Source organism: Tamandua tetradactyla, chromosome 4 (genome assembly GCF_023851605.1).
Source record: "Tamandua tetradactyla isolate mTamTet1 chromosome 4, mTamTet1.pri, whole genome shotgun sequence".
Lineage (NCBI taxonomy): Eukaryota > Metazoa > Chordata > Mammalia > Pilosa > Myrmecophagidae > Tamandua > Tamandua tetradactyla.
In genome coordinates this window covers 58,212,297-58,235,174 of record NC_135330.1, presented here as the reverse complement: position 1 = coordinate 58,235,174, position 22,878 = coordinate 58,212,297, and the positions used below count along the sequence as shown (strand labels likewise).

General features: G+C 48.1%; 1 protein-coding gene across 2 annotated transcripts; it reads left to right on the top strand.

Annotated features, from left to right (window-relative positions):
* The first annotated feature begins 500 nt into the window (after positions 1-500).
* On the top strand, positions 501-22,573 carry TMEM9 (transmembrane protein 9). 2 transcript variants are annotated; one of them, XM_077157373.1, is made up of 6 exons: positions 501-609; positions 1,029-1,140; positions 2,248-2,339; positions 7,219-7,327; positions 12,611-12,742; positions 20,260-22,573. In XM_077157373.1, the coding sequence occupies exons 2-6, from the start codon at positions 1,066-1,068 to the stop codon at positions 20,410-20,412; spliced, it is 561 nt and encodes a 186-aa protein (XP_077013488.1). In that variant the 5' UTR covers positions 501-609; positions 1,029-1,065; the 3' UTR covers positions 20,413-22,573. The 2 variants fall into 2 exon arrangements, with proteins under 2 accessions (XP_077013488.1, XP_077013489.1); XM_077157374.1 differs by having other exon boundaries at positions 1,029-1,131; positions 20,260-22,571.
* The last annotated feature ends 305 nt before the right edge of the window (positions 22,574-22,878 follow it).

Genomic DNA, 22,878 nt, shown 5'->3' with positions numbered 1-22,878 from the left:
CGGGAAGTTCACATCTGCCTCCCAGCAGCCTGGGATATCTTCCCCCAATTTGCCTGGCCCAGAACCAGCTTGGAACAGGTGGATCAGGCTAATGGGACCCAACAAGCCACTCCTGCTTTCTTCTTCCACCTCAGGCGTATGTATTTGTGTGTCTATGAATAACAATTCCAGATTGTGAATAAGGACGGAGCCCTTGTGTCTGTTTTTATCATTACTGTTGCTGATACTATTTCACGGTTTATAAAGTGCTTTCTCTTTAACACAGCCAGACGGAGCAGGCTTAGCCTCTCTCTGAAACTCGATCCTCACAATTTAAGAAGGGGCGAAGCACCGCAGAGGGATTTTGCAGGTCATATATGCAAGACCCTTCCCAGTTTCCACTTGGGAAGTTTGACGTTCCCTTTTCTTGTTTGCTCGGGTTTGAGAAATTGCTCGCTCTCCCTTGCGCGAGCCTCCCCGCCCAGCGAGGGTGGGTCTTATCGCCTTGGCGATAGCGGGGTCGAGAGGCTGCTCTAGCAGCCAATAGAAGCCGGAGGGGGGCGGGGCCAGCTGGATCCTCTGTTGCTGGAGCTGGACTCGGAGGTTCACGGACCCCAGTTTGGGGAAGAGGTGCGGGGGCTTGCGGGATTTCAGGGGTCCAGCCTGGCCCAAGACCCCTGGGATGAGGGCTCCCAGGCTTTGCATCCAAAGTTCCCGTCGGCCCTGAGCGGGGAGGAGCTGCGGGGCGGGTGGAGATGGCGGAGGGCTGTGGGGCGCGCTGCGAGGGTCAGAGGTGGGCCTTGCGGAGGCGCTCAGGCCCCGGACGGCCCTGTCCCCGTGAGACCCCGTCCACAGGGCGCATCAGGTGGGCAGTGGAGAGCGGGAGACTTGGGAAAGGCGGCACTTGGCTAAGGGTCTCTGGAGGCCCTGGAATCCCGGATCCCAGTCCCCACCCCTATTCCCAAGTCCAGGCAAGAGGGTTAGGGGCCTAGTGTGGTGGTCTGTGGTGGGACGCCCACCTCTTCCCCGACTCCGTATCTCCTTTCCAGGTGACCAGTATTGCTGTCATAGCGAGCCTGAATAAGCATGAAGCTCCTGTCCTTGGCGGCGGTGGTCGGGTGTTTGCTGTTTCCTTCAGCTCAAGCCAGCAAGGTGAGGGAGGTGAGCCGGTAGTTCCTAGAACACGACCGCCCTGCTGGCGGGGCCACCCCACAGGTAGCCGTTTCTCAAGCCCTGCCTCTCATTCACCTCTGGGGCCGTGCTTTTCGCCCTGTTCCCTCAGGTGCAAGGCTGCAGACTTCCCTAAGGTTAGCAGGTGTGGTAAAGAAACTTGTGGCAGGGATGGTGCACATGAGACAGGCCCAAGGTGGAATTCCAGCTAGGAAGTTTGGGTTTGGGGGAGTTATTTCAGTTCTTCTTTGCTCCTATGTACAATGAAGGTGGTTATAGTATCTACTGCTCTACTTAGGAAGAATCAAATTACATAATGAAGTAAAAATGCTACATTTTGATGTACAAGAAAGTATATAGGCTATACAGATGGAATTTTCTATTAGTAAGTGTGACCAGTCTGAGTGCTGAGCTCCCTGAGTTAATTCTTTAGGGGTAAGAGAGCTGGAGTTGGGTTTGGGTGGGTCCATGGAATTTGAGATTCTGAAGATCACAAGTCTTTGAAGAAGGGTGACTCTCAGGATTGACTTGCTTTTACCTTCCCCAGGGGATGTTCCTTATTAGAATACTGTGGTGCTATCTCTCTTACCCTTTCCAGAGGGGAAGAACTTTCAAAGGAGTTGCTTGAATATTCTCTTGAAAATGATACACTTTCTCTCACTTACCCCTGCTCTTTTCCTTCCCCCAGTTCTAACCTAGGAAGTTGTAGATGGAATGCATTGGGGGGAGGGGGTCTAGTGTTCGAGCCTGCTGGACAGAGATGTACTTACAGATGTGGGACCCAGGCTGTCAGTTTGCGTGTTGTGCCTCCTGCTTCACCCTTCTCCCACCCTCTCCCCTCGTCACGCACCCACTTGAGGAATGGTAATACTGGACAGCTTTCTGTGTATCCCATTTGCCACTGGACAGTTTCTGTCTTGAGGGCCCTGTGATAGAGCATCCTTTCTAACAGAAGTCATTTCTTGCTGAACTTGGGAATATAGAAAGATCAAGTTATACAAGCATGGTCGCCTTACAGAACAAGGAGCCAAAAGTTGGGAATCTTGCTAGAACAGAACCCAGGGGTCCTGCCTACCTAATCTGAGTTTTCTCTTCTAGAGCTCTGAAGATATCCGGTGCAAATGCATCTGTCCACCTTATAGAAACATCAGTGGGCACATTTACAACCAGAATGTGTCACAGAAGGACTGGTAAGACATTGCATGGATGGCCCTTGGCTTCTAATGATGTGTGAGGTGTTTATAGGGTATTTGGAGCCTCTAGAGGATAAACGTGCTCTCTCCATTCCTGTGGAGAGCCTGCAAAAGGAATATTTTGTTCATGGTCATGCAGCTAATTAGAAACAGAACCCACATGTCTTGAATTCCAGCTGAGGAGTTCCTGGTCAGAGGAATGGATTTTGTTCTTTTGCTTTGAATTTGGGTCTTCATTGATGTAGGAAAATTGGTAGTAGGGAAGGTGGAATCAATGCTCTGTGCAATTTTTTTGCATGGGCAGGCACGGGGAATTGAACCCAGGTCTCCCTCCTGGCAGGCGAGAACTCTGCCTGCTGAGCCATCATGGCCCACCCAATGCTCTGTGCTTTTTCAAAGCCCTGTTACATGTTATTCTATTTCAGTCTCCTTGTAAGGTAAGTGGTATGGGTATGGTTCCCATGTTTTAATTGTAGAGACTGAGCCCCAGAGAGAGAATTTAAATTGTACTCCTGAAGTCTTAATTCATTTCCCAGTGTGTCACTTTATTTATTTATTTATTTTTATTTATTAAGCATACCAACATACAAACACAAACATTCTTACCATATGATCATTCCATTCTTACTCACAATATCATCACATAGTTGTATATTCATCATCATGATCATTTCTTGGACATTTGCATCAATTCGGAAAAAGAAATAAAAAGAAAACAAAAAAGTTCATACATACCATACCCCTTACCACTCCCTTTCATTGATCACTAGCATTTCAATCTACTTGAGTCCAGCCTGCCTGACTTCAGATCTAGCTTTGCTGCTTGTTAACTGTATGACAAATTATTTCATCTCCAAAGAATTTTAATTTCCTCATTTGTAAAATGTTGGCAATATTTTAAGTATTAAATAAGTGCGTGTTTGTGCATGCTTGCACATAAGTACAGCACTTGGAACAATGCCAGGTACATAGTAAGTGCTACACAAATGTTAGCTGATATTATTATTAATATACTATCATCACATCACTCCTTACCAAAGAGGCCACATAGTGTCAGACTTGCACCACAGCCCCAGAAAGTGTGGACTCTTTCTACAGCATTAGACTTTTTCCATCTGCTTTCTAAAAAGATTCACAAAATCATAAGAGAGGAAGTCCTGGGAGGAGCCCCTGAAACTCCCTTGTATCTTATGATTACAGTTCAAATAACATCAGGAAATAAATTGGCACACTGTCTTCACCCTACATCAGATAGCAAGGTTGCATCCCATGCCTCTGTGTGGACATGGGGATTTTAGCAGCACTGACTCTGTCCTGAAGTTTTGGTGTGGCCTCAAAACTTTTATGGACAGAGCAACAGTTCTCCTCTTTGGATCTTCCAGGCTGGTTTATCTCCTTCTCTTTAAAGGTCAGAATTAGGGAGCTTCCTGATGAATGGTCTCAAATCAAGAATCTCAAGACAATTCTGTTGTGGGTGGTGGGTGGAAACTGAGGCTGGGAAGTAAGACTCTAGGATTCAGGGACCCGGTGACACTGGCCTTGTCCTGAAGTCATCCCATACTTGCCTAGAGTCCTATGGGGTGAAGGTGGAGCCTTGACATGTGATCTTAGCACCCACCTGCTAGGGCCAGAAGAGGAGACCTGCTTGATTGCGTCTTCTCTCTCTGCCACAGGTCCACTCTGGTGTCCTGTTGGTCCATTGTAAGAGAACACTTGTCTCTTCCCTCTGGTTACCCAGAGTTACACCAGGAGAGTTTGAGCTGCAGTCCAGGTTTAATGGCCAAGGCCATTTATGTTCCCGTGTTGCTAGTATTCTGCCATCTAGTGTTGGGATTGTATAACCACATGCTTCGAAAACGCCAGAGCAAGGAAACTTGTTATAGAGAATCTGAGAGCGGGAATGAACTTAATGGGCTTGGCTAGTTAAGTGACTTTCAAACTTTTAAACATACACCTTTCCTACAAAAAAAATCTGCTTTGGAAACAGAATTATGTGATACATAAAGACAGAATTACTCTGGCAGAAGGGGGACGTGCCCCTCCCTCACCACCACGGTGATTCCTGAAATACCTAAAGGAGCACAGTTTGAGAGACAGTGTTGGAGTTCAGCCTCCATCTATAAAAGCGGAAACTGAGGCCCAGAGAAGCCGAATAACTCACCTAGAATCACAGAACAGGTAGAAGAGCAGGGAACTAAACCCAACTTGCCTTTCTCCTTAGCCCTTTCCTTGTCCCCTGACCAGTGTCTGGAGTCTTGATATCACTGATCCCAAAAGGATGAATGGAGTCCCTTAGGAGAGCAAGACTGTGTTTAGGATTTCACCAGTTCCCAGAAGAACCAGAGATGAAACTATTTCAGCTCCCTAGTTGATGTTCCCCTATCCCCTTATAGTATATTCCCCTGACTTAACAGGGTCTTGATTTGGGTTGGGCACCTTTCACCTGCCCCTGAGACCCTACTCTGGCCTTTTGGGAAATGCAAAGATCCCACTGCATCACTGGAACGATGCTTTCCAAACTGAGGACCCTGTATGGCTCAGGACACAGAGGAATCTGGACCCCAGGAGGCTTGAAGAGACTTGCCAGACAAGGGAAGGTCGTGATCCCTTTGGACAGGAGTGATGACCAAGGGCCACATGTGAATCTGGCTTTTTTCGTCAGCTCCTTCCATAGGAGGCAGTGTGCCAAGTCTGAAAGGAGTGCATTTAGTTGCAACAGCAGGAAACCCTTTCACATGGCAAAGGGTAATGCAGTATGGAACGTGCCAGCCAAAGGTGGAACTCACATCAACAGAAGTTTAGGTAAATTCATGGATGTTCTATAGTGGATTTTTAAGGGAACAGAGGTTTTAGAGAACATCCTAGTTTTATTAACACTTTATCTTTATATTGCATGCCTTTGGTGCTTCTTTCAGAGACCCATCCCAAGTCTAGAAGGATTAAGAGGTGGGCTCAGAAGGACAGGCCTGACTGTTTACTAAGGCAGTCTGAGAGCCGCTCAGGAAGCTGAGCTTGTCTCTTGCAGGAGTCCTGTCAGTGGTGGAAGTACCTACAGGTCATCTTATCTCACAGAGGAGGACAGGTCCAGGGCACCAGGCACTTAGGCTGTGTATTGTATCATGATGCTTGGTTCACCTTTGTGAACCACTGAGGGGTTTTGCTTCAGTTTTTTTCTAGTGGTAATGGGAAAAGTGCATTCCATAGGGATTTTAGCTTACTGAGTTTTGTCTAATAAACCACCCAAGTTGCAAGCATGCTGATCTGAAGAAGACTGGGAACAAGAGGCCTGAGTTAAGAGCTAGGCATGGGCTTCACTGAAGCTGAGAGTCAGATGGAAAGGCTTTGAGGCCAAACATCTGGATTTGGGTCCTGGCCTCACCACTGCTAACGAGATGCCACTTTGCTTCCCTGAACCTCAGTTTCCCTGTCTTTTAATGTGGGGCCTGCATTCTTTGGTCTGCCCTACTTGGGAACACTGCTAGGTAAAGGGAGTGGCATCCTCTTATAACAGACCGTGAAATTCATTTGATAGTCACTTATTTCCTGAGCCCTGCTCTGGCAAGCACTGTGCTAGGCAGAATGGAGATGAATAAGATATAGCCCCTGTCCTGAAGGAATTAGCATCTGCTGGGGGAGGCAGAACAAGTAAAGATACAACTACAATGCAGTGTGATTGGTGCTGTGACAGAGGTGAGCATGGGAGGCTGGCAGTTGAGAGAGGTCAAACCTTTGGGCCAAATCTTGAAGCATGTGTGGGTTACAGAAAGGTGGAAAGGGGTGACAGGCAAGGCTGTGCATTCCTGGCAGAGGGTGTGGAATGTGCCAAGGAAGAGGGCATGGCTCATTCAGGGAACAGTCTGGAAGTCCAGCATAGCAGGAGATGAGGCTGCATAGGTAGGCAGGGGGTAGAGGTGGATTGGTACCCCAGGCCGAGCAGCTTGCCTCTTATCCTGGAGGTCCTGTAGAGGCATTGGCTAGTTTTAAATGGGGGAGCAATGTGACCAGATGTCATTCCGGTAAGATCACTAGGTTGAAGTGTGTAGGTAATATTAAAACAGGGTCCAGCTAGAATTAGGGAGAATAGTAGAGGCCAGATCAGTTGTCCAAGGAAGAAATGATGAGGGCTTCAGCTTAAACGCAGCAGTTGCAGAGAATAATGAAGATGGATTTGAGACGTGTCTAAGGAAGTAAAATTAATGGCATTGGGAGGATTTCCTAGGTGAGGGGCAAGGCAGTGTGAGAAACACCTCCCAGGTTTTCGACTTGGTCAGCAGAATAGATGGTGGAGGTATTCTCTGCGATGGGAAACACAGACCAAGGAGGTATTTTGTGGGACTAGGGAGTTGAGGACAAAGGGTGTGGAGGGGTAGGTGTGAAGAATTGATGAGTTTGGAGTGTGGAAAGTTTGTAGTCTCTGTGGGCACCCAAATGTTGCATCCTGTAGAGAGCTGGACACAAGTGGAGGAAAGAGGTCCTGACTGGAGATTCTAGCCTATGAGTCAGTAGCTTCTGAGTTGAAACCTTTGGAATGAATGAGTCTACCCAGGGAGAGCATTGCATGAAATGAGAAAGCAGCAGGGGTCAGAATCTGGGGAGAACACTGGGATTTATGGTGCCAGCATTGTGGATACTGTCTGAAGAGCTGATTTTGGTGGGCAGGGGGCCAGAGCTGTGAGGCTTTGGGCTGGGGAAGGGGTCCTGCCAAGTGGCTAGTGAAACCTGGCTTTAACCCTTTGTAAATGCTGTCCTCTCTCTGGAAGCACCCTTCACTTATGCCCAACACCCACCTTTCCCCATCCCAAGGCACATACTTCCTTGGTCTTGAGGTCTTAAGACCCTCCCGTAGCCCTGCTCCCACTGCCCTGTCTCTTTGTAGCAACTGCCTGCACGTGGTGGAGCCCATGCCGGTGCCTGGCCACGACGTGGAGGCCTACTGCCTGCTGTGCGAGTGCAAGTATGAGGAGCGCAGCACCACCACCATCAAGGTAATGCCACACCTGGAACTCTGGGTTCCCGGGAGCGCCCCTGTGGGAGACCACCCACACCACCAGAAACCCTTTTCCTCTTCCCCACATCCTTTTTGCCCTACAGCCCTAGTCGTGTGCTTTGTTCTGGAATGTTTCAGATGACTGTGGGTCTGGCTTCTCAGCTGGCTACAAACATAGGGACCCACTCACCATACTTACTAGGAGCCAACTCTCTTCTCTGACCTCCTTCCAGTGGCTCCCATTACAGTGAGGGCGACTTCTGGGAAGATAGTGGAATAGGATAGGTCAAGTTCACCCCTCCTCCAAAGAACGGTTAGTGAAGGAACGGAAAAAAGACCAGGAAAGCAATATCAGGGTGTAAGTGACCTGGGAGGGTCTTCTATACCACATAGGGAGGCCCTGGTTGAAAAAGCAGAAGAATCGAGACACAGAGAACCATAGACCGTCTAGCTAATGCAAACAGCCTAATGTACCCCTTTAGAAATGGAGACCTAGAGCCCTCAGGAGTGCACGGACAGGAAGACAGACAGACACCAGGAAGTAAGCCAAACCATGTTCCTTGAATTTGCTACCCTCATGTGCTCTACCTTTGACCGGTGATTCCCCCAGACCCCACACATGTGAACCCAGTTACCCTCTGTGCACCACCCTCCAAGCACCCCTGCCCTGACCCCTCCCCATGCATCCCTGCCCCACACCCCCGCCCCACACATGCGCACAAGCCTGTCCCAGCCCAGCCTACTTCTTCTGCACAAGCAGTCTCGCCTGACCCCTGCTGAGACCCACATACCTGCAGCCAGCCCCTTAATGCCCACCTCCCCCTCCCTGACACCTGCAGGCAGTCACCAGTGCATCTGGGCTACAGGCACTCATCTTCATACCCTGGCCATACCCACACCCAGCCAATACAGTCCCTCAACCCCACCTGCACCCCCTGCCAGCTCTGCTCACCACGTATGGGCATCCTTCAGATACACATAGGTACCCACTCACACCACACCTCTTCAGTTCTGAGCAAGCACTGACCTGTGCATCCAGGACACACCTGCCCCCAGCCCACATTGGCACAATCCTACCCGCTGCCCATGAGCTCTGCACACATGCACACCAGGGCCCTGCTTCCCAGATTTAGGCACTGGCACAGCCACATCCTCTCTGCTGGGCACCCACATATCCATGTATGGACCTCTTGACCCCTGTACCTCACCCCCTGCCCCGCACACATGCACACCCTTGGCCCACCGCATGACACAAATGCCCTTCTCCCACACCTGACAGGTGCTCTTGGGCACATCTGTGCCACATAGCCTCTGCCCTACACAAGTGGACACTCCTTCCCCACCCCACCCCTATACCTGCAGATTGTGCCAAGGCCCACCTGTTATCACCCACCCCTAACACACATCCCACAACCATCGTGACCTGTGCCCTGCCCCTATACACTCACGTATCTGCATCCTGGCTCCCTTGAATCCCTCCCCTTGTGTAAGGACACACCTGCACCCCTACCTCCCTGTGCCCTGTACGCCACACCCTGACACCCACACCTCACATGCTTCATGTCCCCACCAGTGTCCTGCCTGCATACCAGACCCTGCAGAGCTGCTTTGCACCCCCATCCACCTCCTGCCGTACCCTACCTCTGTGTCCCCTATGCTGCATACTGCTCCTGCGCTCCAAGGCCTGCCTGAGTTGCATCTCACTCCCACGGCCTCTGCACCACATGTCTACGACCCTGTGACCTGTACCCCATGCTCACAAGTACAGCATAGAGTCCCCAACCCGTGCATACATCTGCATCACAACCCATCACCACATGGTTGTGCCCCTCCCTGACCCTGCATCCTGCTCCATACCCGTCCCACAAATGCAAAGCTTTAGACTACTGAAGGAAATCAACATCCAAAGTAACCCTATCAAGATATTTACATGCCACAAACACAACAGATCGCTAACCATATGAAAATGACAGATACAGCCCAGTCTAATGACCAAATTCAAATACCAGAGGAGACACAGACTTTGAAACAACTAATCAAAGATGTTCATATAACTTTACTAAATAAAATCATTGGGCTGACTAATGACATAAAGGAGATCAAGAAGACACTAGAAGAGCATAAAGAGGAATTTGAAAGAATAAATAGAAAAGTAGCAGATTTCACAAGATTAGAGATGCTGTAGACCAAATAAAAAACATACTAGAGACGTACAACAGCAGATTTGAAGAGGCAGAAGAAAGAATAAGTGAATGAGAGGACAGAACAACTGATTTTGAAAACACAAAAGGGCAAATGTCAAAAAAGATGGGAAAATTTGAATCGAATCTCAGGGAAATGATAGACAAAATAAAGTACACAAATATAAGAATCATTGGTGTCCCCGGAAGAGAAGAAAAAAGTAAAGGGCTAGAAAGATTAATGGAGGATATGTTGGGGGGAAACTTCCCCACCATTATAAAAGACATAAATATGCAAATCAAAGAAGCCCAACAAACTCCAAATAGAATAAATCCAAATAGACCTACCCCAAGACACATACTAATCACTCTGTCAAATATTGAAGAGAAGCAGAAAATCCTCAAAGTGGCAAGAGAAAAACAATCTACTACATATAAAGGAAAGCACTTAAGACTGAGTTTGGACTACTCAGCTGGCACTATGGAAGCAAGAAGGTAGTGGTATAATATAATTAAGATCTGAAAGAGAAAGGTTTCTAGACAAGATTTCTATACTCAGCCAAACTGTCCTTCAAAACTGAGGGAGAGATTAAAATTTTCATAGACAAACAAAGACTGAGAGAATATGTCAACAAGAGACCAGCTCTGCAAGAAATACTAAAGGGAGTTCTGCCGGCAAAAAAAAAAAAAAAAAAAAGACAGGAGAGGGAGGTCTGAAGGAGGGCACAGAATTGCAGGGTGCCAGTAAGGGTAACCTAAAGGATAAAAAGAAAAAGAGAACAAAGAACATATAGAGCTGACAAAATCCAAAGGATAAGATGGTGGATGCCAGAAATGCCTTTACAGTAATAACTTGGAATGTTAACAGACTAAACTTACCGGTTAAAAGATATAGATTGGCACAATGGATTAAGAAATATAATCCAGCTATATGCTGCTTACGAGAGACTCATCTTAGACACAAGGATACAAATAGATTGAAAGTGAAAGGATGGAAAAAGCTGTTCCACAAAAGCTGTAACCAAAAGAAAGCAGGAGTAGCCATACTAATATCAGAAAAATAGACTTTAGAGAGACAAAGAAGGACACTATATATTAGTAAAAGGGAGAATTAACCAAGAAGAAATAGCAATCATAAATGTCTATGCTCCCAACCAAGGAGCTCCAAAGTACATGAGGCAGACATTGGCGAAACTGAAGGGAGTGATAGACTCATCAATAATAGTAGGAGACTTCAATACATCACTCTCTTCTATAGACAGAAAAATCAGACAGAGGATCATTAAGGAAATAGAGAAGTTAAACAATTTGATAAATGAATTAGACTTAATAGACATATATAGGTTGTTACACCCCAAAACACCAGGATATACATTTTTCTCTAGTGGTCATGGAACATTCTCGAGGATAGATCATATGCTGGGGCACAAAACAGGTCTTTATAAATGTAAAAACATTTAAGTTACTCAAAACACTTTCTCTGATCACAGTGGAGTGAAGCTGGAAATCAATAACCACCAAAGAACAAGAACTTTCACAAATACGTAGAGATTAAATAACACGCTTTTGAACAATGAGTGAGTCAAAGAGAAAATTGCTAGAGAAATCAGTAGTTATGTGGAGATGAATGAAAATGATAATACAACATATAAGAACTTATAGGATGTGGTAAAGGCTGTGCTGAGAGGAAAATTTATTGCCTATATTAAAAAAAGAAGAAAGAGCAAAAATTGGGCACTTAATTGCTCACCTGGTGAAACCAGAAAGAACAGCAAACTAACCCCAAAGTGAATAGAAGAAGAAAAATAACAAAGATTAAAGCAGAATTAAATGAATGGGAATACAAGAGAAGGAATCAATAAAACTAAAAGTTGGTTCTTTGAGGAAAATCAGTAAAATTGATGGGCCAATACCAAGGCTGACAAATAAAAAAAGAGACAGGAAGCAAATAAGCAAAATCAGAAATAAGAGGGGAGTCTTTACCACAGACCCTGAAGCAAAAAAAAAATCGTAAGAGGATACTATGAACAACTATCTGCCAACAAACTCGACAACTTAGATGAAATGAATAAATTTTTGGAAACACACGAACTACTCTGACTAAAGAAGAAATAGAAGATCTCAACAAACCAGTCACAAAGAGATTCAAACAATCATCAAAAATCTTCTTACAAAGAAAATCAGAAGCCAGGTGGCCAGGGATTGTGGAAGTTGAAAATACACTTGAGATGGAGGCAACAATCTGGGTTCAAGTTACATCTCTCCCATCTCCTAGCCTTGGGATCTGGGTGAATCCTGTAGCCTAGCGATTCTGTCAGGTGAGAATCTGACCTCTGAGGCCCATCTAGAGATGGGTGAAGGACTTTCTTGGTCCCAATAACTGAAGTTTATTACTGGCACGAGGTCCATGGATGCTAACATCCTCCTGGAGGGTCCTGCTTAAAATGCCCAGAGTATCCACACTGAGAAACATTGAATCTGTCTTTTCTATAAAACAAAGATTACTCCAGCCAGCAGGGCTCCCTGTCCCTTCACGAAGACTGATGTTAGAGGATTGCCTTGTGCTTGTGAGGTGTGGCCTCCAGCCATCAGTGCAGAACTTCTTGCCTAGCTGTTCCACTTTCCCCAGTAGAGTGTCATGAGTATGGAAGGGGCCCATAAGCCCAGGCTTTCAGGGCTCTCTACTGTGTTCTTGCTGAGTCCCTGGTTGCTTTCCTCCCTTCCTCACAGACTCTTCTCCAACTGGTTAGGCCCAGTTTCTCCACCCTGACAAAGCAATCTAAGAGCATCTAGGATGTTAAACTTCCCTTCTCCCTTTTTCAGCAGCTGTCCTTACACCTGCCATGGAACTCTTTTGTTCTTACAGAATTCCCTTAGCTTAGGACAAAGTTATTAATTATGTGGAGTAGGGCCATCCCTTTCCTTTCTCTTGTATCATTCAAGGTTTTCTTTCCTCCAAGTCCAAGTAGTCTTCCAGTCCACCCACCGTGCAACCCTTGAGGTGGTCACTACCATGGAACAGAGATGGCACACAAATAGAACAGTGTGTCACCACTGGCCTAGGATGTTGGTTCACAGGACCACCCGGGTCTCTTCCTCAGGTCATCATTGTCATCTACCTGTCGGTGGTGGGCGCCCTCTTGCTCTACATGGCCTTTCTGATGCTGGTGGACCCTCTGATTCGAAAGCCGGATGCGTACACTGAACAGCTGCACAATGAGGAGGAGAATGAGGTAACCAGGGCTCTGGAAGCAGGGACCTAGTCAGTGCCCTGCCCACAGCCAAGGTCCTGGGCTTCTGGCACGTATGTTCCCAGGGTAAAACCCAGACTGCACCACTAGTGTCCCTTCTCACAGCCCCTCCCTTGCTCCCATTTGCTCTTCTCCCGTTCAGACTTCTACACATCACTCAGATCCCACTTTTAAACTTAGCACAGAACTGCCCTTTGCACTTCTAGATAAAACAGGGAATTTTTCCTGTACCTGGCTTCAGGACACAAGCGGGCGGGGGGGGGGGCTTTATCTTCCTGTTCTGCCACGTTTCTAAGCAGAAGGAAAGTGAACCAACCAGGGCCAGTCACACATGGATGTAACATCCAAGTCACTCAGTCAATGGTGACAAGTCTGTGGTGGCAGCTGCTCAATGCAGAGCACAGCCCCGAGCCCTGAGGGGAAAATAGAATTTCACGAGCCAAAAAGGAAGAAGACAGGCAGAGATACTGAGGGGGTGAATCACTGTTTATTATGCTTGAAGAATTTTGAGCAATCAAGGATAGGATAGGCATGTAGGAGTAGTGGCAAAGAGAGGTAGCCACTAGGTTTTGGCATGAAATGTCAAGCTGAGGGGTTTTGGCTTCATAGGACAGGGAAGGTGGCCACTGATGCCCAACAGCCTGTGGGATGGATACTCATGCAATGGTAGGAGCTGGAGGGGCTTGGACCAGTCCCCACACCATTAACAATCACTCACCCTCCTCCCACCCATTCCCATACTAACATGTCCTGGAGGGGAAACCCAGGAAGGGGCAGAAGGAAGGTCAAAGCTGAAGAGCTCTTTGCGGTATGTGCCATGCAGCCCGAGCTCAGCAGCATTGTAAAGAGTTAACACATGTTCCCTTTGTAACACGTGTCCCCGTTGTAAAGAGTTAACAAGTGTCCAGGGGTTTTCCTCTTGGAGTGATGACTTCATACCCCTACATGTCTCTGGCTCCCTTTTTACACACTCACAGCAGTCACCCGTGCACTGAGATGACAGGGAGAAGGAGGGTCTGGCAGCCAAGGAGGTTGCCTCACAGGTGGTGCTGTCTGAGGACAGGGTAGGCTTATTGCTGCTTTCCAGAGTGAGGGGTGGACTCTGGGGAGTTGTGGAGACCTTGGCTGTGTCTGCAGGCTCTGTCCTTAGAGCCTCGCTGCCAGTAGAAATTCGTGAATGTGGATTGACAGTGCATGATGGCATGAGTGAATGAGGTGCACGCAAAGGAGCTCTAGTGGTAAAGGGCCTCAGCCATGTCCTGGGAGAACTAGTTGAGAAAACTGGGATGTTTAGGTTGAAGAAAAAAAAAAGACACTCACAGGTACATGATAGCTGCCTTCAGGTTGTATAAAAGAGAGCATAGCCTTACCCTGAGTTCACCAGGGAAGAGCAGGACTCAAAGTTGGGAGTAAGAGGGAGACTTAAAACAATGTAAGAATGGGGCGTTTTTGCCAAGAAAGCACTCTAACGATGGGATAGATGGGCTCCCCTTTAAAATAGTGACTTCTTTGTCACTAGAGGTAACTAAGCATAGGCTAAACTGCCATTTATGGGAAAGAGGATGTTTCCCACCATAAAGAGGAGCCAGGGGCTCAGATCTAAGTGTGAAGCTGCTTGAGTGAAATGAGTCTGGGCCAGCATGAGCAGGGAGGACAAGGACGGAGGCCTGGCCACTCCCCCAGGCCCTGCTGCTTTACCTGGGTACAGTCTGGACCATTCCCAGTCTGACCCCAGATGTAAGTTTGTCCAAAGGTGGAGCAGAGAGTTTAAGCTTTGCCCCATCTGTTCTAGAGCCTGGGAAGTGATGTCACTGGAAATTGGATGGTCTGAGTTCAAGAGGAAACCCTGAGTGTCTAATTGGTTATTAATATACAGTAATAGTAACGTCGATGGCAAAGAACATTGCTAATAAACACTTAGCCATTAGGGGTAATATGGTAATTACAGTCCTGGCCAGCCTGGTAAATGACAGTTTAGCCCATGCTTAGTTAACTTTAGTGTCAAAGAACTCACTCTCTGTAAGAGAGATGCAGATCGATGATTGCACAGGCCATACTGTGATTTCTCTGGAACACATGGCTCTCAGACATGGCTTTGTTTTGTTTCCTTCTGGCTAGACACAGAGCCAGAGCCAGAGGTGGGGTGGGGAGCAGCTTGTCATCTGGATCTGAGCCCAGGCCTCTCCTTCCCCCAAGAAACCTGGGGTGCCCCCCCACTTTCAGTCTGACAAGGCAGTTGCCTCTGATTGCAGGTAGCCTGGGGGTAGAGGGATTAGATTTGGTTAGTGTAGTTCCCGGAGGTGGAACCTGAATCAGAGGACACAGATTTTCACTCAGGAGGAAAGAGGATTACGTAATGAGGAACACTGCCGGGCCAGATAGAGCGAGTCCCTTTGATGGGCAGTGAGCTGTCCCAGCAGAGGCTGGCAGGTCCGTGTTACATGCTAGAAGGGAGATTCCTGGCCTAGCATGTTCTAAAAGGTAATAAAAAGCCGTGTTCAGTCTATTCCTCACTCTGACCTGAGGATTTGCAGCCAGCTGTGGCTGGTCAGACAGAAGTGCTGGGATTGGAATAAAGTACATTTCATCACGTACTGTTAGGGTAGTTAAGAAATACCCTCAGGGCAAATGAGAGTGTGCTGCCTGCACTGCCCTTTGGTCCCATTGTTTGGCATTATCCCTCCATCCACTGCTTCACCTCATGTGGTCTGTGGTATCCCCATATATGGTGCTCCCACCCCATCCTTCTGGTTCAGTAGCTCTGTGCTGCTCTCTGCTCAAATGGCTTATCTTCATCTTGCTTTACTCAGAGATCCTACAGGTAGTGCTATGTTTTGAGTGACAGACCCACCCTCATCTCTGCTGGTATGGGTTTAAGTCCCAACCCAGAGAGCCAAGACCAGGTGAATGCACAGGAAACTTAAAGTCAGTTAGTAAGGTCAGGTTTTGTGAGACGGGCAGTCAGGCGAGGGGGCCCAATGCTTTGGGAAGTTATTCTTCTCTTAGTATTGGTTTGTGAAGGAAGGCTCCCTTGCAGAGGGGAATTTTCAGCACCAGCTCAGTGGAAGGATGGAGATGATTAGTGAACTGCTGGAGAGTGGATGGGCAGTGTCCTGGGGGCTGAATAGAGCCCAAGGGATCTCATCTCTGCAGAGATCTAACAACCCTGCTCCTAAAGGTTAATCCACTGACCCAACCCCTCTTGGTATGGTGGGGAAAGAGGTGTGTGTGGGGAGTGTGGGCTCGAGGGGCAGGAAGAGGAGGTCCCAGGGTCATCAGCTGAGCAGTAGCAGAGCTGTAGCTGTTTCTCTGGGTTCACTACTGGTCTGGACAGCATTTCTGTTACGTAGACAAGAAGAATGAAGCCTCTCCTGTGGTGGCCTGGATAGATTTAGCTTTCATCCCAAGAGGAAGGAAGTTAGGAGCATGGCCTTTCAGGGTTCCTTGGAAAGTTCATGTAGGCCTGTATGGCTCAGAGACCTTGGGAAGGAAATCTGCAATCCAGGGGCTACCAGGCCCTTACTGCCTTCCCCAGGGTCTGGGACCCAATTGGAAGTGGGGTCTGGAGGTGGGATCATTTCCCAGGATTAGGGTACCTGTGGCCCATCACCCTGATTCCTATAGCCAGGAGCTCTCCTGCCCTAGGGCTACAGGACTGGAAGAGGAAGGGGCTCTCCCCTGCAGCCCCGCAGTCTGTGAAAGGAGAGGAAAGCCTGTTATGTCCTCTTTCAAAATGTTGGCAAAGCCAAAATTAGTTGGCCCCTGATTATCGTGCACTGCCTGCCCTAGGATTTCAATGCCCTTTGAAGGGAGGAAGCAAGCATGTTTGCTGGGACAGAAACAGCAAACAGCTTTTTTAGCTGTACAAGTTTGGCCTACTTTGAAAAGAGAGAAATAAGTGTTTCCATGAAGCTCTGGGTGTCCGTGCTACTCACAGGGATCGTCAATGTTCTGACCCCACCAGGCCTGTGAGCAGCACTCTGGGCTGTCCATGGGAGAAGGTCTAACAGGGGATCAAGGAAGGATGATGATGATGATGAGGAGGAGGATGATGAGGATGATGAGGATGAGGATGAGGAGGGTCTGGGATGAAGAGGAGATTTGGGCCACTGAAAAATGGTCTCCCCTCCTGTCTGAGGATGGCTAGGCAGCACTGGACTCCAGTTCTAGGACTGACAAACGTGGAGAAGACACACTGATGAGGGCAGTTCAGATGGCTGTATCTCCCCTGAGGACAGAGCAGGAAGGTGTGCAATGCAGCAAACATTTCCAGAACCTCCGTCAGCCATCACAGCACAGTCTCTAAGGGCCTAGCTTTGGAGTCAGATAGTTCTGGGTTGGGGTCCCAGCTCTGCCAGTTACTACCCATGGTTCTTAACCTGCTGGTTTAGTTTTCTAAATCTGAAACAGATGTAATGGTTCTCACGTCAATATAATTGTTGAGATAATGCATGAAAGGGAAGAAAATGATACGATGGCAATGAGTTGAGTTTCAGCGCGTTTCCTTCACGCCCTGCTCCTGACTGTCCTCCGCCTTCTCTCAAGGCGCAGAGCAGGGGAGAGAGAAGCAGGGCTGAGGTTCCCCCACTGCTCTGAGCCTGCCACCCAGCCTGGTCCTCTGGGGTCACATCCAGGCTACCCCTCACTGAGGCTCTGCAGTGAGGACACTTGTCCCAGCAGGGAGGAGGTTGTGGGTGTGAGGAAGAGAAGCCCCTTGATTCTCCAAAGCCAGAATAGCTAGTTCCTGATGGGCCAGCCACTTCCCAGGTGGGTGTCATGCCCACCTCATCTTGACAGACACACAGAGGCAGAGCTTGTGCTTAGCACTGTGGCTCGCTAGGTTGGCTCAGCTGTATTAAGAAGAAATGGAGTTGAAAGATGGTACAACAGCTTGGGTCACTTTTCAAAGGCAGCTTCTCCCACCATCAGGCTGCCAACTTTCTACCCCTTTACCCTGCCTCAGCAGACCCTAGAGTGAGGGTCTGATATTAATTGCTACTGTTAATTGGTCCTTGCTATCTGCCAGGTGCTCTTCAATGCTTTACATTCATTGCTTCATTCAAAAGAAGATCTTTCAGGCTCTATCTTCTAGATTGGAGACAAGTTCCAAAAATGAAGGAATTTTCCCAAGGTCATATAACTGTTAGGTGGCAGAACCAGGATTCAAATCCAAGCTTGCCTGATTCCAAGGTGTTCTTAACCACCTTCTGGAACGGCCACAGGCAAAGAGCCAAAAGGTAGCCTTGGCTCTGGGGAGAGTAGTACTGCCTGCGAGGCCTTAGCTTTACATCTATCTTTTTGTTATATTGGGGCATCCCTCCAAGGATCAAAGTTGGGTCAGGAGGCACAGGAAGAAGAATAGAGATGGAGTGTTGAGAGCCTGGTGGAAGGCAAGGACTTCTCCTTTAGTCTCATCCTGGAGCTCCTGTATCTCGGAGGAGAGACACCCACCAGCTTCAGGCTTACCTGACAGAGAACTTCCCATCCTGTCAGCCCAGCACCCTCTCCTAGGCTCATGGTTCTTATAACAAAGGATTAACGTAATCATGAGAAGAAGAAAGAAGGAACCAAGCACCAGGAAAGAAGAAAACTAAACATTTCTTGAGCTCCTACTCTGTAACAGCTTGTATACAAAGTACTTTACATATAGTCTTTTATTTGACCTTTCCATACTCAAGTAATCATTAAATCTGTATTTTTCAAACTGGGTTACCATTATCAGGTCATGAAATCAATTAGTGAGTCATGACCAGCATTTTTGAAAAATCAAGTGGAACAGAGCAAAAAAATTCAGAATGTATCATACTAAGGAAGGCTAAGTATTGTTTTGTGAAACTTCTTTTTACTGTTTAAGTGTGAGAGTGTATGTGTTCACATTGCCAGGTAAATATAATTCCTGTTGATAGTTTACTCAAAAAAGTTGAAAGACTGGATTAAATTCAGACTTGGAGAAATCAAGTAACTTGTCCAGTGACTCCCTGCTGCTAAGTGGCTGAGGTCTTCCCTCCTTCTCCCCAGCTCCCTCTGTGGACCTGTGGGCATGGCATGTGAGTTCACCCAGAGAAATGGGCCCAGAGGAGTCTGTGATCTGGAGAAGGTGCTCCCTAAAGCCTATGCAGAAAACCCAGGAGTCCCAGCTCAGAGGTCAGCGTGCCCCTGCCGGTTGCTGCCAGCACCTGCCTCTAAGGCATTGCTGTGATTTATACCTGGCCTAGCAGAGGATGCGTGTCCTGGACAGGCATATGTACAAGGCATGTTAATCAGAGCTCTGCGACAGTGATGTTGAGCTAACTCCCAGCCTCACCTCTAGACAGCTCACCTCTCTGCAACTGCCAGCTCATTCTCTCCTCCCTTACCCCTCACCTAGCTACCCTTCCCTTCTCCACAGCCTGGCAGCTACATGGCAACAGAAGCTGCACCATCTCAGGGCATTAGAAGCAAAGTTGCATTTACTGGGCAGCCGTGGGCTAGAGAGCTGTGCTAATCCCTTAAGAGGTATGTGGCAAGAGATGAGAGGCAGGGAGAGCTAGGGAGGAAATCCCCATGGGGGTGTGGGCCTGGCTCTCAGCTCTTAGTTTCCCCCCAAAATCAGGTTTGGGTCCTGCAGGAAATTCATGGGCTCCAGAGCTTTAGAGGCAGAAAAGTGTTAATTAGGGGAGGATGCTCCTTTTGACAATAGAAACAATCCTGAGAACAAAGGGGAAGTGAGATTAGTAGGAGGCAGATAGTGAAGGAGCTGAGCTATCCTAAGCTGTCAAAGGGTGGAATGGGCCTGAGCAGGCTCTGAAATGGGAATGCTGGAGTCAGGCTCCAAATTTCCAACCCTGGCAGACTCCCTGAGTGATGTCACATCCCCTCTTTCCCAGGGAAGGTGAGCTGCCCCCAGTCAGAGCAGATCCAGTGGGTCTTGATCTGTGCAGACCCCTCCCACCTAAGAGCAGGTGTGCTGCCATCTGAGGGTGGTTAGACCCAAACTCCTGGGCGATTCTGCCAAGGACAGAGGTTTCTGCCATCCCCTGGGCAAAGGTGGACAGGGCAGGGAAGTTCACCATCCTAGTACCAGCCAAGGGGTCACAGTGGTGTATTTCTTCATACAGCAAACATCATTGGGTCATCTACTCACTAAATGAGGTCTTGAGGCCAGCACTTAATATACCTTTCAAGAATTAGAAACAGGCCTTTGGGTTTGAGGTGGGCAACCTGAATCATGAGCCAGCTGTGTTATAGTATGGGGTCCCACAAAACATCCTCCTGAATGCTTCCTTTCCCAGGCCCCAGGGAGGGCTCGGAGCCCCTCCCTTCAGAGTTCCCGGACACCGAGGCCTCCAGCAGGCCGTGCTCAGTGTGGTAGGCTCTGTGGGTGGATAGGAGGTGAGTTCCCCAAGGAACCACAGCCTGTGCTCAAACTTTGGGGCTGCTCATTTCCATGTCAAGTTGTCAAGACACAAGACCCCTCTGGCTTCCAATGCCAAATCTTCTCTTCCTTTTCTCCCCCACAGGATGTTCGCTCTGTGGCAGCAGCTGCTGCCTCCCTGGGGGGACCCCGAGCAAACACGGTTCTGGAACGCGTGGAAGGTGCTCAGCAGCGGTGGAAGCTGCAGGTGCAGGAGCAGCGGAAGACGGTCTTTGATCGGCACAAGATGCTCAGTTAAATGGGCCAGTGAAGTGGGCTCAAGGACTGGAGGCCATGGCTGCCCGCTTCCCAAAGTCACAGGTTGGACAGAGCCAGAGGACCACTTCTCCCCTTCCGTCAGTGCCATGCTTCTCCAGGTCGTCCTTTAAAAGTCGATGGCATGTTCCTGTCTCACCCTCTCTTTAGATGTCTTGTACCCAGCTGGTTTACTTGGGGAAGAGCGCTGGGGTATCTGATCTCCAGTGTGCCTGCTCAGGTCTTTGGAGTTGAGGGTAGGGGGAGGCAGGCCAGAAGGGAATAGAGACATTTCAGATGGTATCAGCATTGAGTGGAGCCTCTCTCCTTCCTCCACCCTTGCTACCCTTCCAATTTTCCAAATATTGGAAATTTTATTACCCTTTGGAAGATGGCCACTGGGTCATTAAGGACTCGGAGTTTGGGAGGAAAGCATGGCTCAGCATTCAGCATGTTCTCCCTTCTGTTTTCTGACTTGTCTGCTGGTCTGGGGTGCCTGTTCTTCCCAGCTCTGACACCAACCCCAGCTTGGCCTGGTTCCAACCCTCAGGAACAGTTTTCATGGGAAAGCAAATTCCACTTAGCATACAATGTGGTCTTCACTGGGAAGGTTGTCCCAACTTCCTTCCACCTTACAGTCTTCTGCAGCCAATTCCTGTCCATGTTCATACATTCTGGTTTATCCCGCTGCCTGTCCGCTCACTCCTACTTCAGGGGCCCTGGGCGGTCCTCCAGCCTCTCCCCAGGTCTGCAGATGCTGAGCTGGACAGTGGTGTAGACCATGTGACACCAGAGGCTGGGCAGTAGACCTGAGGAACACTGTCCTGTCTTTGGATTGCCACTTGTCCCTGAATTTAATTGTACCCGTGCATGGAGAGAAATGCCTGTCCGTCATTTTAGTGTTGTCTGTAAATCATGGAAGCCATCATTAAATTGTCTTATTTCTCTCAGTTTTTGAATTTCAAGAGAATTAGAGAACTAACAGGGTATTCTACAAGTACTTGCTGCATCCTGAAGACCATCGTCCTTGGAAGATCCAGGTGGCTGGGGCAGAGCCCAGGACTCCCCAAGAATCCCACTGACCTAGCAGGGGAAGGGAACTGGCAGGTTGGTGATGCTGCTCCTCCTGGGCTCCTTTCCCTGCAGGGAGCAGAGTCGACTGACCATTGGAAATTATCCTGAGATTTTATTATCTTTCCTCTCATTTCTGAATTTTTGTGCAGTCCCTGGAATTATTATCCTAACGTCTCAAAAGTACAGTAAATGGTGCTCTCTGAAAAACCCAAAGGTACCCCCAAATGTAAAGCAGCTGCTTGGGAAAAGGAAATGTCAGTAGCTTCCATGGGTCATCCAGAAAACCCAGCCCCAAGTAGTCTCCATGCCAGGAAATGAACCAACACAAGGTGCCGAGGAGGACCTCTGGTGACTGAGCCACTGGCAGTTTCTGTTCTCAGGGGCTGTCTAAATAATCATGTATTAAGCATCTCTGGGTGGAGCCTTATGCTGGAGTGAAGTAGGGAGTGAAGGATGAGAGGACAACTGTAGGTGGGGGCTTTGGTTGACAAAGCTTTGTTGAAGTTCATAGTAAGTACAGACCCTTAAAAGAGGAGAGAAAAGGGTGACATCCAATTGGGATTCCAGGAGGAGCAGAGACTAGCACAGATATTAGAAGGAAGTAAGGGGCATAGCTGGGGAGGGAGGAATAAGCTGAATGTGGGATCCTGAACAAGTGTGCTTGCTTGGCTGGGATGAAATTTGTGGCAGGGTTAATGGAAGTATGAGTGTCACAAATGCAAGGCATTTGCAGAGGAACCCACACTGATAACCTTTCCACCTTATTCACTGAGCAAACACTCAAGGCTTCCCCTCCAAGCACTACTTTGGAAGCTTCATTGGGCCATTTTGTGCTTTCAAGATGGGATTCTCTTATTTCAAGAGGCAGGTGAAAATGGGCCAGGAATTAATATCCACATTGCCACATCCCCCGTCTAAAACCAGCTGCCTGGGGAAACCTTGAGTTCTTTGTTTTTCTGAGTCTTGGTTATATCCCACAGGCGATCCAACCTGTCTTTAGTGGTTTTGAGGATTTGGTCTGAAGCAAGCTGCTGTCACTAATTATAAATAAATGCAAATATGAATAAGCTCAATATATGAAAATAAATGAATATAAAAGAGTAGGAATGACTGTTCACATAAGCACTCCCCTGAGTATGCTTCAATATCACATACAAAACCAGATTTCTAGACAATTCCAGAGTGTACCTATTTCTATGAATGATTAAAGGACAGGGAGCCCCAGCAGAGAGAGAGAGAGTTTACTGCTTTCCTGATTGTTTAGAACAGAGATTAGGGTCCCTGCAGCCAATTATGGGGAAGATCAGAAGTGATATTCTTCATCCCTTCTTGTGTGGTGTAAAATGATCAGAATTTAATGTCATTGTGTTCAGAGATCCTGTTTGTCTTCCATCAA

Coding starts and splice junctions, on each gene's coding strand:
- TMEM9 (XM_077157373.1), top strand. CDS start 1,066: ATGAAGCTCCTGTCCTTGGCGGCGGTGGTCGGGTGTTTGCTGTTTCCT. Junction 2,340..7,218: donor AATGTGTCACAGAAGGACTG/GTAAGACATTGC, acceptor GTCTCTTTGTAG/CAACTGCCTGCACGTGGTGG. Junction 12,743..20,259: donor ACAATGAGGAGGAGAATGAG/GTAACCAGGGCT, acceptor TCTCCCCCACAG/GATGTTCGCTCTGTGGCAGC.